This window comes from Aquarana catesbeiana, linkage group LG04 (genome assembly GCF_042186555.1).
Source record: "Aquarana catesbeiana isolate 2022-GZ linkage group LG04, ASM4218655v1, whole genome shotgun sequence".
NCBI lineage: Eukaryota > Metazoa > Chordata > Amphibia > Anura > Ranidae > Aquarana > Aquarana catesbeiana.
In genome coordinates, this window is record NC_133327.1 from 201,544,708 (window position 1) to 201,555,448 (window position 10,741).

At 40.8% G+C, this 10,741-nt stretch overlaps 1 protein-coding gene across 5 annotated transcripts in view; it reads right to left on the bottom strand.

Annotated features, from left to right (window-relative positions):
- The window catches only part of IFT80 (intraflagellar transport 80), a 204,193-nt gene that overhangs the window by 23,051 nt on the left and 170,401 nt on the right, over nt 1–10,741 (bottom strand). For all 5 annotated transcript variants that reach the window (XM_073626109.1, XM_073626112.1, XM_073626110.1 and 2 more), the window contains one exon: nt 6,648–6,819. In XM_073626109.1, the coding sequence (XP_073482210.1) occupies nt 6,648–6,819 (172 nt within the window). The remainder of the gene's footprint in view (nt 1–6,647; nt 6,820–10,741) is intronic.

A 10,741-nucleotide genomic window follows, 5' to 3' on the forward strand; every position in this document is an offset into this window, starting at 1 on the left:
AGCTGAGAAAACCCCTCCTGAAGACTCATAGGATGTATGACATAATTTGCCTAGGCATAAGAACCAGTAAATAACTGAAGAAAAAGAAAAAAGTTTAAAACAAGTAAATATAATATATTTTCCTATTTACTAATGCCAACAGCATAAGGATTCAAAATGTTGACAGGGAGAAAGTTCCACTTTAATTTCCCCACATTTTCCATCAACTTCATATTAACTGTACATCAATCATTTCCTGTGCAATTCATATTCATTTAACGTTCATTTGAGGCTCCCCCTGCACTGCAAGCATTAAATGCTCATTTTATATGTAGGAACAATAGAAAGAAGTTTTACTTAACCACTTGCTGACAGCTGGTCGTCATATGACGTCCTGGGCTTTGTGCGGGTATATCTGAATGATGCCTGCAGCTACAGGCATCATTCAGATATTGGCTTTTTCAGCCGGCGATTCCCTACACCATAAGAATGATCATAGCGGCTGGTCAGCCGCTTGATTGTTCTTACGGGCGGTGAGAGGGGACGTCCCCCCCCCCGCCGCCACCCTCCGGTGCTCCTACCGACTCACCACTGCGATCGGTAAGTCGAAGACAGGATCCGCCGCCCTGGATGTTTACCATAGAGGCCATAGAGACCATTTGGTCCACCGGAGTCTTTATGATCGTCGGAGGCCTGGCGCCATGTTATGCTGTCACGCTCGCCTCTGCATTCAAACGGCGCCGCCTCGGCTGGGAAGCCGAGATAGTTTTTTTTATTTTTTATTTCAGGCTTCCCAGCCTAGAGGTGAGATGTGAGGTCTTATTGACCCCATATCTCACTGTAAAGGGGACCAATCATGCCATATTCCTATTACAAGGGATGTTTACATCCCTTGTAATAGGAATAAAAGTGATCAAAATTTTCATTTATTTTTTTAAAGTGTCAAACTAAAAAATGTAAAGTAAAATTAACAATAAAATTTTTTTTTCTTTTTTAAAGTGCCCCTGTTCCCGTGTGCTCGCACGCAGAAGTGAACGCATACGTAAGTCCTGCCCACATATGAAAACAGTGTTCAAACCACACATGTGAGGTGTCGGCGCGAACGTTAGAGAGAAATAATCCTAGCCCTAGACTTCCTCTGTAACTCAAAACATGTAACCAGTAAAAAAAATTAAAGCGTCGCCTATGGGGATTTTTAAGTACCGAATTTTGGCGCCATTCCACGAGCGTGTGCAATTTTGAAGCGTGACATAATCTTTCACATTATACAAAATAATTGGGCTAACTTTATTGTTTTTTTTTTTTTTTTTTAAAGCACGAAACTGTTTTTTCCCCCAAAAAAACGCGTTTGAAAAATTGCTGCTCAAATACTGTGCGAGATAAAAAGTTGCAATGACCGCCATTGTATTCTCTAAGGTCTCTGCTAAAAAAAAACATATATAATGTTTGGGGGTTCTATGTAATTTTCTAGCAAAAAAAATATGATTTTTACATGTAGGAGAGAAATGTCAGAATTGGCCTGGTTGGAAAGTGGTTAAATTTATCCTTTACCCTCCCGTTCCTCACTAAGCGCTCGTCTCTTTCCTCCCACGCTTCAGGTTGTGGGTGGGCTCCTGGCATCTTCACTTACAGTGCAGGACTTCTGGACCTGCATTATATGTGATGACGAATGAGTGTGACCAATGACAGAACATGGAAGAAAAACGATTCGGGGGACAAGTCACAGAGAGAGGAAGAGCTTGCTAGAGCGTTAAGGGAAGTAAAACTCCTTTTTACTATTCCCCTAGACAAAAATGTGCTTTTAACTTTTGCACAACCTTTTAACCTTTCCCACTCTACAAGACTCTGGTCTGGCTGCATCTTGAGTATGCCGTCCAGTTCTGGTCACCAGTCCTCAGGAAGGATGGAACTGGAGAGAATCCAGAGAAGGGCTTGTTAAGGGAATGGAGGACATCAGCTATGTTGAAAGACTACAAGCATTGATCTTATTCTCTATGGAGAGGAGACGCTTGAGAGGGGATATGATTTCATTTATATATATATATATATATATATATATATATATATATATATATATATATATATATATATATATATATATTTATATATATATATATATATATATATTTTTTACACACACACTACCTTAAATATTAATCGTGTATAATATAAGCCAAACATTTTTTTAATTTTTAGATATACATTTCAAATTTTGGTCCTATGCAAAATTTGGTTTTAGGAAGCCTAGCTTTTCAGGGTCCTAATGAAATGAAAATCTGGGACATCCTATTAGTAACAACTACCACAGAAATGCATTGCACATAATAAAAGAAAAAAAAAGGAAAAGCATCCTTACAACTATGTAATAATTTTAATTTGGCTGTGTAGATTACCATTCATTGTTATAGCTTTCACCAAGCCATTACTTCAGTGAAAATATTCCTATGTTCCTAAAGCTGTTGTAAAGGCTAAATGTTTTTCACCTTAATGAATTCTCTACATTAGGGTAAAAAACCTTTTGTGTTCAGCTCCCTCCAAGTAATTACTGTAGCCTGATCTCAATCCAATGCTGTTCTCTCTCCCCACAGGCCTCAGGGGCAGCAGCGGGAGCCATTGGTTCCTGCAGCTGTCAATCAAATCCTTTGAGGATGGAGTGGGGGGCTGGCAAGGGCGAGCCATGCTGTGTGTGTCAATAGGCAGACACAGCTTAGGTCAAGGTCAAGCCCGCATGAGTGCCCCCATAGCAAGTGGCTTGCTATGGTGCTATGGGGGTACTCGAAAATGAGAAGGAGCCCAAACTACCGGCTGGGAACCCCAGAAGAGGTGTATTATTAAAAACAAACCTTTACAATCACTTTAAAGCAAACCTGTGGCCATATTCCTCTTACAAAACTGCCACTTACATTACAGAACAGACAGCTTTTGTATCTTCTCTGTAAGTTCTCCTTTCTTTTAAGTCACTTTTGATATCCAGAAATCTTGGTCACATTTTATGCAAATTGCGACATCAAGGAATTTGGCGCTTGATTCTGCTCCCCTCCAATGGCTTTCACTTGGCGTGTGGGTCAGGCCATCATTTCTAGACTAGTAGGGAGGAGTAGGGCACAGGGGCAAGCTCTGACCTCCTAGATGAAGATGTTATATGTATAAGTGAGTGTCCTGAGTTTCAGTATTCCTGGGGTGCTCTTGAAGAAAAGGGAACATGCAGGAGCCTGGAGGTGCTTGCTCTGGTATGTAAGTAGCAGTTTAGTAGGATAAATGTGGAAAAAGGTACACTTTAAAGAAATCTGAAACAAAATCTTTCTTGGGAACGCTGACAAATTTCTCAACCGACAAAATAATCAGATGTCTGCATCAAAACAGGAATCAGAATCAAGACCAGTTATAATTACAAAGCTGCAGTCAAATTAAAGCGTCACTCCTTGGATAAATGCCAGTACGTTGAATGATTCACAAGCTGTTCACATAACATGGCAAGAACTCAGTGAGATGTCTGCACTAGAAAAATGAAAAGAAAAGAGGGCGCACCAGCCTAGTGCATTATCCCACATGTATTTATGTGATGTCTGCATCTGGGTTCCTGGATCCACCACCTACCATCCCATGAGAAGGGAAGGGGTCTCATTTTTCAAAGTTGGAGTTTTCATTATTATTACAACAGGAGGATTCAGAATCCTCTTCTTGCAATAAGAGGAGTGAGGCTCTACAACTGTACCATAATATATTGGAAGTCAGAAAGTGATTTGACCCAACTGCACTTATCAATAGCCAAAATATTAGTACATAGTGCAAACATAGTAAGGCAGGATACAGTGCTGTAATCTCTCCAATCGGTAAAAAGATAAAGGTGTAATCAATCCAGGAAGTCTTCCAAATTGCTAAACAATGACACAACCTCACCCCCTCTCCCCCCCAAAAAAAAGAAAAAAAAAAAAAAAACTCCCTAATTTTATATAGTTTTCGATACAGATAAAAATTAGATCCTATACAGCTTCCATCCAGTGAAATGCTTAAAAAAAGCACTACTAAGAAATTGCAGCAAGCAGAACCAAGATTACAATGATTTCCCAAATGCTGGCAATTTTCTCACATATGCAACAACTTTCCATCAGTCAGAAATGCCAAGATATGCAAAGATCCTCATTAAACATGCTGCAATATTCATCATAATACAATTGCACAGAAACAAGGGTCTAAAAGCAAAATTAAACTTCTGCTTAAAATAAATAAAAAAACAGGAACACTAGGAGAAATGGACACAAGGAGACTAGTGGAAGGACCTTACTATACATTGAGACCTTGATGAGTCACTGTGGCTTCCATATACTGTATATTTACAAAAGTTATGCCACTAAAACCTCGGTTTTTAATTGTTAGATAGTTTTATCTGTTTTTGTTTTTTTTTCGATTAGCTGGCAAGCGAGTGTTTGTCTCAGGTATACCTGACCAGGACCACACTATTAACAAGTTCAAGCACAACAAAGCTACCATGTCATAATATGGCATCAAAGTTCCCAGCATCTTTCTCTTGGTGGCGTCCCTGGCAATACAATCAACAAACGTGTAATAATTCAATTTAAAGGATCTGATAATAAACAGTAAAAGTAACAGCGAGCAAATCAACATGATTGTCAGAATAAAATGTTCATTGATATATATTATTTTTTGGTTTATATGGTTAAGAATTGCCCCAGTAAAAAGTAAGCAGATGCTTACTTAGAAAGCAATAAGGTTATAGGAGATTGGAATTGATTTTTCAACAGAAAGGTGGCCCTAGTGGTCGTCACTCGTTTTGAGTCCATTTACATGCTGCCTTTCCTCAAGATGTCACATCGCTGCCCATCAAATCTCCCCAGTGACGCAGCTTTAATGGTCGCCAAGGTCAAAAGTATAATGGGCTCCAGGTGAAAAAGGGGGTCTGGGTTATGACCTTTCGTGCATCCATCTGCTGCCAGTGACTGTAAAAGGTGCCAGTTTATGCTGTTAGCATCTTTGTAATGACTATCTAAGCACAGGCCAGAGACCTGAATGTTTTAGTAAAGATGGGTTCATTGAACTATCCTGAAAACGAAAGTGATAAATGTGGCCTGTGGGAACAGGAACACTTACATATATCAAATGGAATATTTGCAAAATAGGGGAAAGATGTACGTGCAATGATAGTGGTCTATATGCGATGATGGTGAACACAGGTTCAATAACAATGAGACATCTCTGGTGAACAGGGAGTTCTGTAAGCAACTGGGGTGGGCAGTGACTAATTCATTAACCATTACATAATAAACGTTAGGCAGGTCTTTATTATAAAAAGCACAGCAGTGGAAGAGTAAAAAGTGTAGATGAGTCTGCAGTTCTTATACACCACATTTCCCCAATGGGTCCATAGCCTTGTAGTTTTTGCTGAATTCCAAGTCATTTTAATCACAAACTAGAATTAGGATTCAATGGGGCAGAGAACTTAAAGTAAAATAAAAAAAATACAGGTTTGAACTGAAGAGCCCTTGTTTTAAGAGGACAGATATGTAGCTAGGCATGAGAGAAATACCAAGGCAACAATTGCTGGCCTGAAAATGCAGCTTGACTGGCATTCATACTTTATGGAATAAGTATGCAGATCAGGAAAGTCTTTATCTGCAGTACTGTTGTGATGACTGCAACAAGACGATGAACCTAATGGGTAACTAGCTTTATTAGAAAGCAATATATTAGAAAGCAAAATGGCAATTTCTATGTTTGTATATTGATAGATTTCCTTTCAAATGAAGCGCAATTAAAGCGGATCTTCACTGCATTTGAGCACCACAAACCAAAAACATGATTTAAGTCATTTTTAATATTTAAAGCAAACTCCCCCTTCCATCCATGTCTTCACGCTTTATTTTGTTGGGAAATCACTCCCTAGCATTTTTGGCCGTGGCCATCATCAGTAAGAGCAAATGATGAATCTAGCAGCCCAGATCCTCCTCTTCTCGGGTCCCTCTTTGTGCTCCTGGCCCCTCCCTCCTATCGAGTGCCCCCACAGTTAGCAGCTTCCTAAGGGGACGCTGGAGCAGAGTCACAGCTCCGTTTGTCCATTCAGACATGGAGCCCAGACCTGACCCTGCCCCCTCTCTCCCCGATTAGCTGACTGACTTTGACTGATAGCCGCGGGAGCCAATGGCACTACTGCTGTGTCTCAGCCAATCAGGAGGAGTGTCCCGGACAGCTTAGACATTCGTGGACATCGCCAGAGAGAGATGGGGCTCAGGTAAGTAATTAGGGGGGTGCTTGGGTGGCTGCTACACACAAAAGGTTTTTTATCTTAAAAAACCTTCTGCCGTTACAACTCCTTAAAGCATGCATGCAGGAGAGTGTGCTTAGCTGAGAAAACCCCTCCTCTTCTCCTGAAAACTCCTGGGATGTATGACATCATTTCCCTAGGCAAGAAACCAGGAAGTAACTGAAGAAATGTAAAACAAAGTTTAAAACAAGTAAATATGATATACTTTCCTATCTATTTACTAATGCTAGCAGCATGATGATTAAAAGTAAGCAATGATTACTGGGAGAGTGAAGTCCCACTATAAAATCACTAAATAAAAGGATAAGCAGCAACAAGCTGGGCATTTAAATAATGCCTGCTGAAGTTATGCGTGCAATAAAACACGCTGAAACCCAAGAAACATTACCTTTACAAAGCGGCAGAGCCTTAATGCATCATTCCACTTAGCAGTAGAGGAGTAGTCATGAAGAATCGCTGGATATGAAGAAATGTTAGTGTGGACAAGACAGCCATCGCTTTTCCGGATTGTCACTTTGTTTCCAACAAAACTGATTATCTGGGGACTTTTACTATATTCACTAGAATAAAAAAAATGTTTTATTATATTCTAATCCATGATTATCAGCATTTTGTTTTAGATATGTCAAATTATTGATGGTGATATAACACAGTGAATTTCCTTGGCAGATCTTCAATGTGGCAAATAACAAAGTTCAGTTGCCCACAGCAACCAGTCCGGAATCATCCTTCATTCTACTGACTGCTTTAAACTTAGCCTTGTGTACATGGCAGTTGTTACCATGCTTTTGAAATGTCTTTGAAAGAAGACATTTATTGTAGGGACTACTGTCATTCTTCGTCAGGAATCGGGTAACATCATGGTTTAATCCCCATCCTAATTATCCCTCCCTCTCTATTGTTCTTTGTTTTATTAAATACAGTCATCTATTAAAAGGAGAAAAAAAAACACATAGGAGTGACATGGTTCTGCCCCATTTTCAAATAAGAGCATAATGACAAATAAGAAGTAGGTATGGAAAGCTTCTGACTTACGCAGCCAGCAGAGATCCTGCCAAGGGTCATAGAGAATCTTAAGTAGTGCTGCTACGCATAAGCTGGGAGACCTACTGAGATAGCCACAAGACACAGTTTTGCAAAAGTGCCTGCATGCACAATTTTTAACTTGCAGTTTCAGAGTGCAGTAAATAAAATAAACTTTATTGCTGCCTTAATATGCTTACAACATACTTTTCATACTACTGACCCAGAAAAAGCATGCAGATAAAGAGTGCTAACTTCACTTGCTGTATGCTTGTTTTGTGTCAATAACAAAGTTTGGAAGCCAGGCAACTAGTTTCAAAAGGAGGTCGGCAATGGTATTTTGCTCTGCACGGGATTCTTTTAAAACGGTGCTATTTTTAGCGCCGCTTTACTGTTATTTTAGCAGCGGTATTTGCCCACTAGCGGGGCGGTTTTACCCCCTGCTAGAGGCCGAGAAAGGGTTAAAACCACCGCAAAGCGCTGCTGCAGCAGCAATATGCCAGCGTTATAGCCGCACCGCCCCATTGATTTCAATGGGCAGGAGCGGTGAAGGAGCGGTGTATACACTGCTCCTTCAACGCTCCAAAAATGCTGCTAGCAGGATTTTTTTATTGTCCTGCCAACGCACCGCTCCAGTGTGAAAGCACTCTGGGCTTTCACATTTGAGACACAGCAGCGGCTCTTTCAGGGCGCTTTGCAGGCGCTATTTTTAGCGCTGTAGCGCCTGCAAAGTGCCCCAGTGCGAAAGGGGTCTTAAAACAAACCTGCAATGCAATTTTCCATAAGTGCAGTTACCTAAAAGGGCTCACATTTATCTTTACTAATTATCAAATACTCTTGATTCTGCCCAAGGAGAATGCTGTGCTGTGGCTTTGATTCAGGTCCAGTTTTTAAATCTCCCACGCCCCCTACCACCCTATAAACCAAAGAAAAGAGAGCCATTGCCAGCAGCATAGTGGCAAAGTGGTTAGCACTTACACCTAGCAGCACTAGGGTCATTGGCTTGAATCCCAACCATGACACATGCCTGGAGTTTGCTTGTTTTTCCTGTGCCTGCGTGCATTTCCTCCGGGTACTCTGGTTTCCTCCCACACTCCAAAGCCATGCTAGTTGGTTATTTGGCTCCTGTCTAAATAGGCCCTAGTATATGTATGTAAGTTAGGAACCCTTGACTGTAAGCTCCTTGAGGGCGGGGGGGTGATGTGAATGTACAATATATATGTAAAGCGCTGCATAAATAGACAGCACTATATAAGTACCTGTAATTAATAAATTGCTGGCTTTTACACTTCTCCCTGTGGTTGTGGGGTGGCAAGGGGTGTGTTAGAGACTAAAGTGGTAGTAAAACCCAACAATAACTATTCTTAAAAATGTTCCCTTACCTCTCTACCTACCTAACCTGCATATACCCTGTGTAAAAAAGATCTGTAACCTTAACTTTTCTTAGTTCAGTCATGAGATCCTGCAATTCCAGTTACTCCGTGTAATGAAGCGATTGACAACAGCTGTGAATTCTGGGAGTCGTGATGTCTCCTATAGGCTCCCATGAAGCTCCCTCCTCTCCCCTGGAGCAGCTGCATACTGACACAGGAAAGCCAGGACTACAGGATCATATGACTGGAGCAGGTTAAAAATAGGCTAGTATACAGATCTTTTTTTCAGGGTATGCAGGATTGGTAGAACAAGTGGGGAGGGAACATTTTTAAGAATAGGTAGTTAGGCTTTTCTTCCATCTTAAAAGCTGTCTTCAGGCGGTATCAGAAATAAAGAAATGCAAGGTTCCCACTTGTATTTTCCATGTGAAAATTTCCAGCCTCACAAGTGGCATTTATGACTTGGACAACTGAGGTTGCAAAATGCATCCTGAAATTCCAATTTGTAATGACCCTTACCCTCGGTTATTTCCTTCCTAGAGAACAGCCATTGGTTCTTTCCACACAACATTTGTAAATGGAATAAGGTGGGACCTTTTGCCATAACAAAAAAATCTAACACCACATAAATGCAGCTGAAGTCATAACTCACAGTTTACAGTGCAGCAGCACAAAGGAGGATTAAATGGTTTTAAACATTTGTGTGCTTAACAAGTGCTAGCATAAATCCTTGAATCCTAGCTCTTACCCTAACCAACTTCTAACCCCTGGCAAGGCAATTTCAAGGTAACAATTCTAACATTTCAATCCAGGTACAATTTCTCAACCAGGGTTCTGAGGAACCCTAGGGTTCCTTTAGAGCAGTGGTTCTCAACTCCCATCCTTGGGACCCACTAACAGGCCAGGTTTGCAAGATAACTGAAATACATCACAGGTGATATCATTTGCTGCTCAGTGATTGCAGTATTCTAGTCTGCATCTCCCCAAGGTAATACTTAAATTCTGGCCTGTTAGTGGGTCCTGAGGATCGGAGTTGAGAACCACTGCTTTAGAGGTTCTTTCAGCATTTAACAATTTTTGCCTCTACGATAAATAACCACGGATCACAATAATGTTTCAGCTCTTTGTAAGGGGGCATTCTTCCATTCAACCACAAATTTATGGAGCATTCTTCCCACTGATCACAAATTAAAATGAATGTTCTTTCCACTGACCACCAGTGTTAGGGGGACCTGCTGCCAATGACCACCGATGTAAGGTGGTCCATACCCCACTGATTACCGCAGAGGCTTCTCCACTGACCACCAACATTTTCCTGACCATTAATGTAATGTGGCACATTTCCAAGGACTATCAATGCAAAGAAAAACCGAATCTTAACCGTCTGCATTTCTCCAGACATTGTTATTTTTCAACTCATATGTAACACGTTTTTAGTGAGGGTCGATTAATTCCCTTCCCACAACTATAAACCTGATTTAGCCTTCCCAACCATATGTGTTGAACTACAACTTACAACTCCAGCATGCAGTAAAGGCCCAAAATCTCCCCATTGATTGGCGCCTCTCTCCCACCTCAATTTGTAACCTCATGCATCATACCACTACAACAAAAGGGTTTCCTGCTGCTATGCCATGCAACTTTCCACAGATTTGGAAGGTTAAACAAGGCAATAGAGCTTTGGGAACTAGATGTAGGCCCTTTAGAGGGTGAACAGTGGGAAAATGCACTGGAATTGGTGCATATCAGCTCACTGAACATCTCACAGAGACTCTCCTAACTATAAATTTTGTTACCTGTCCACTTCACCCCGGACAAACTCTATAAAATGGGCCTGTTACAGGACCTGATCTGTAGTAGATGTCGCAGAGATCATGGCAACTTGATACATATGTTATGGCACTGTCCCAAGCTTCACAGATACTGAGCCATGGTTGTAGACCCGATTAATAAAGCTTTCCGGACTGATATCAAACTAGAGCCTAAGAAATGCATATTGGGTATATTAGATGACACTATAAAACAGACACATACTAAATAAGCAGTTTCTAGAGCATTACTGCAAACTCAAACACCTACTCTACAA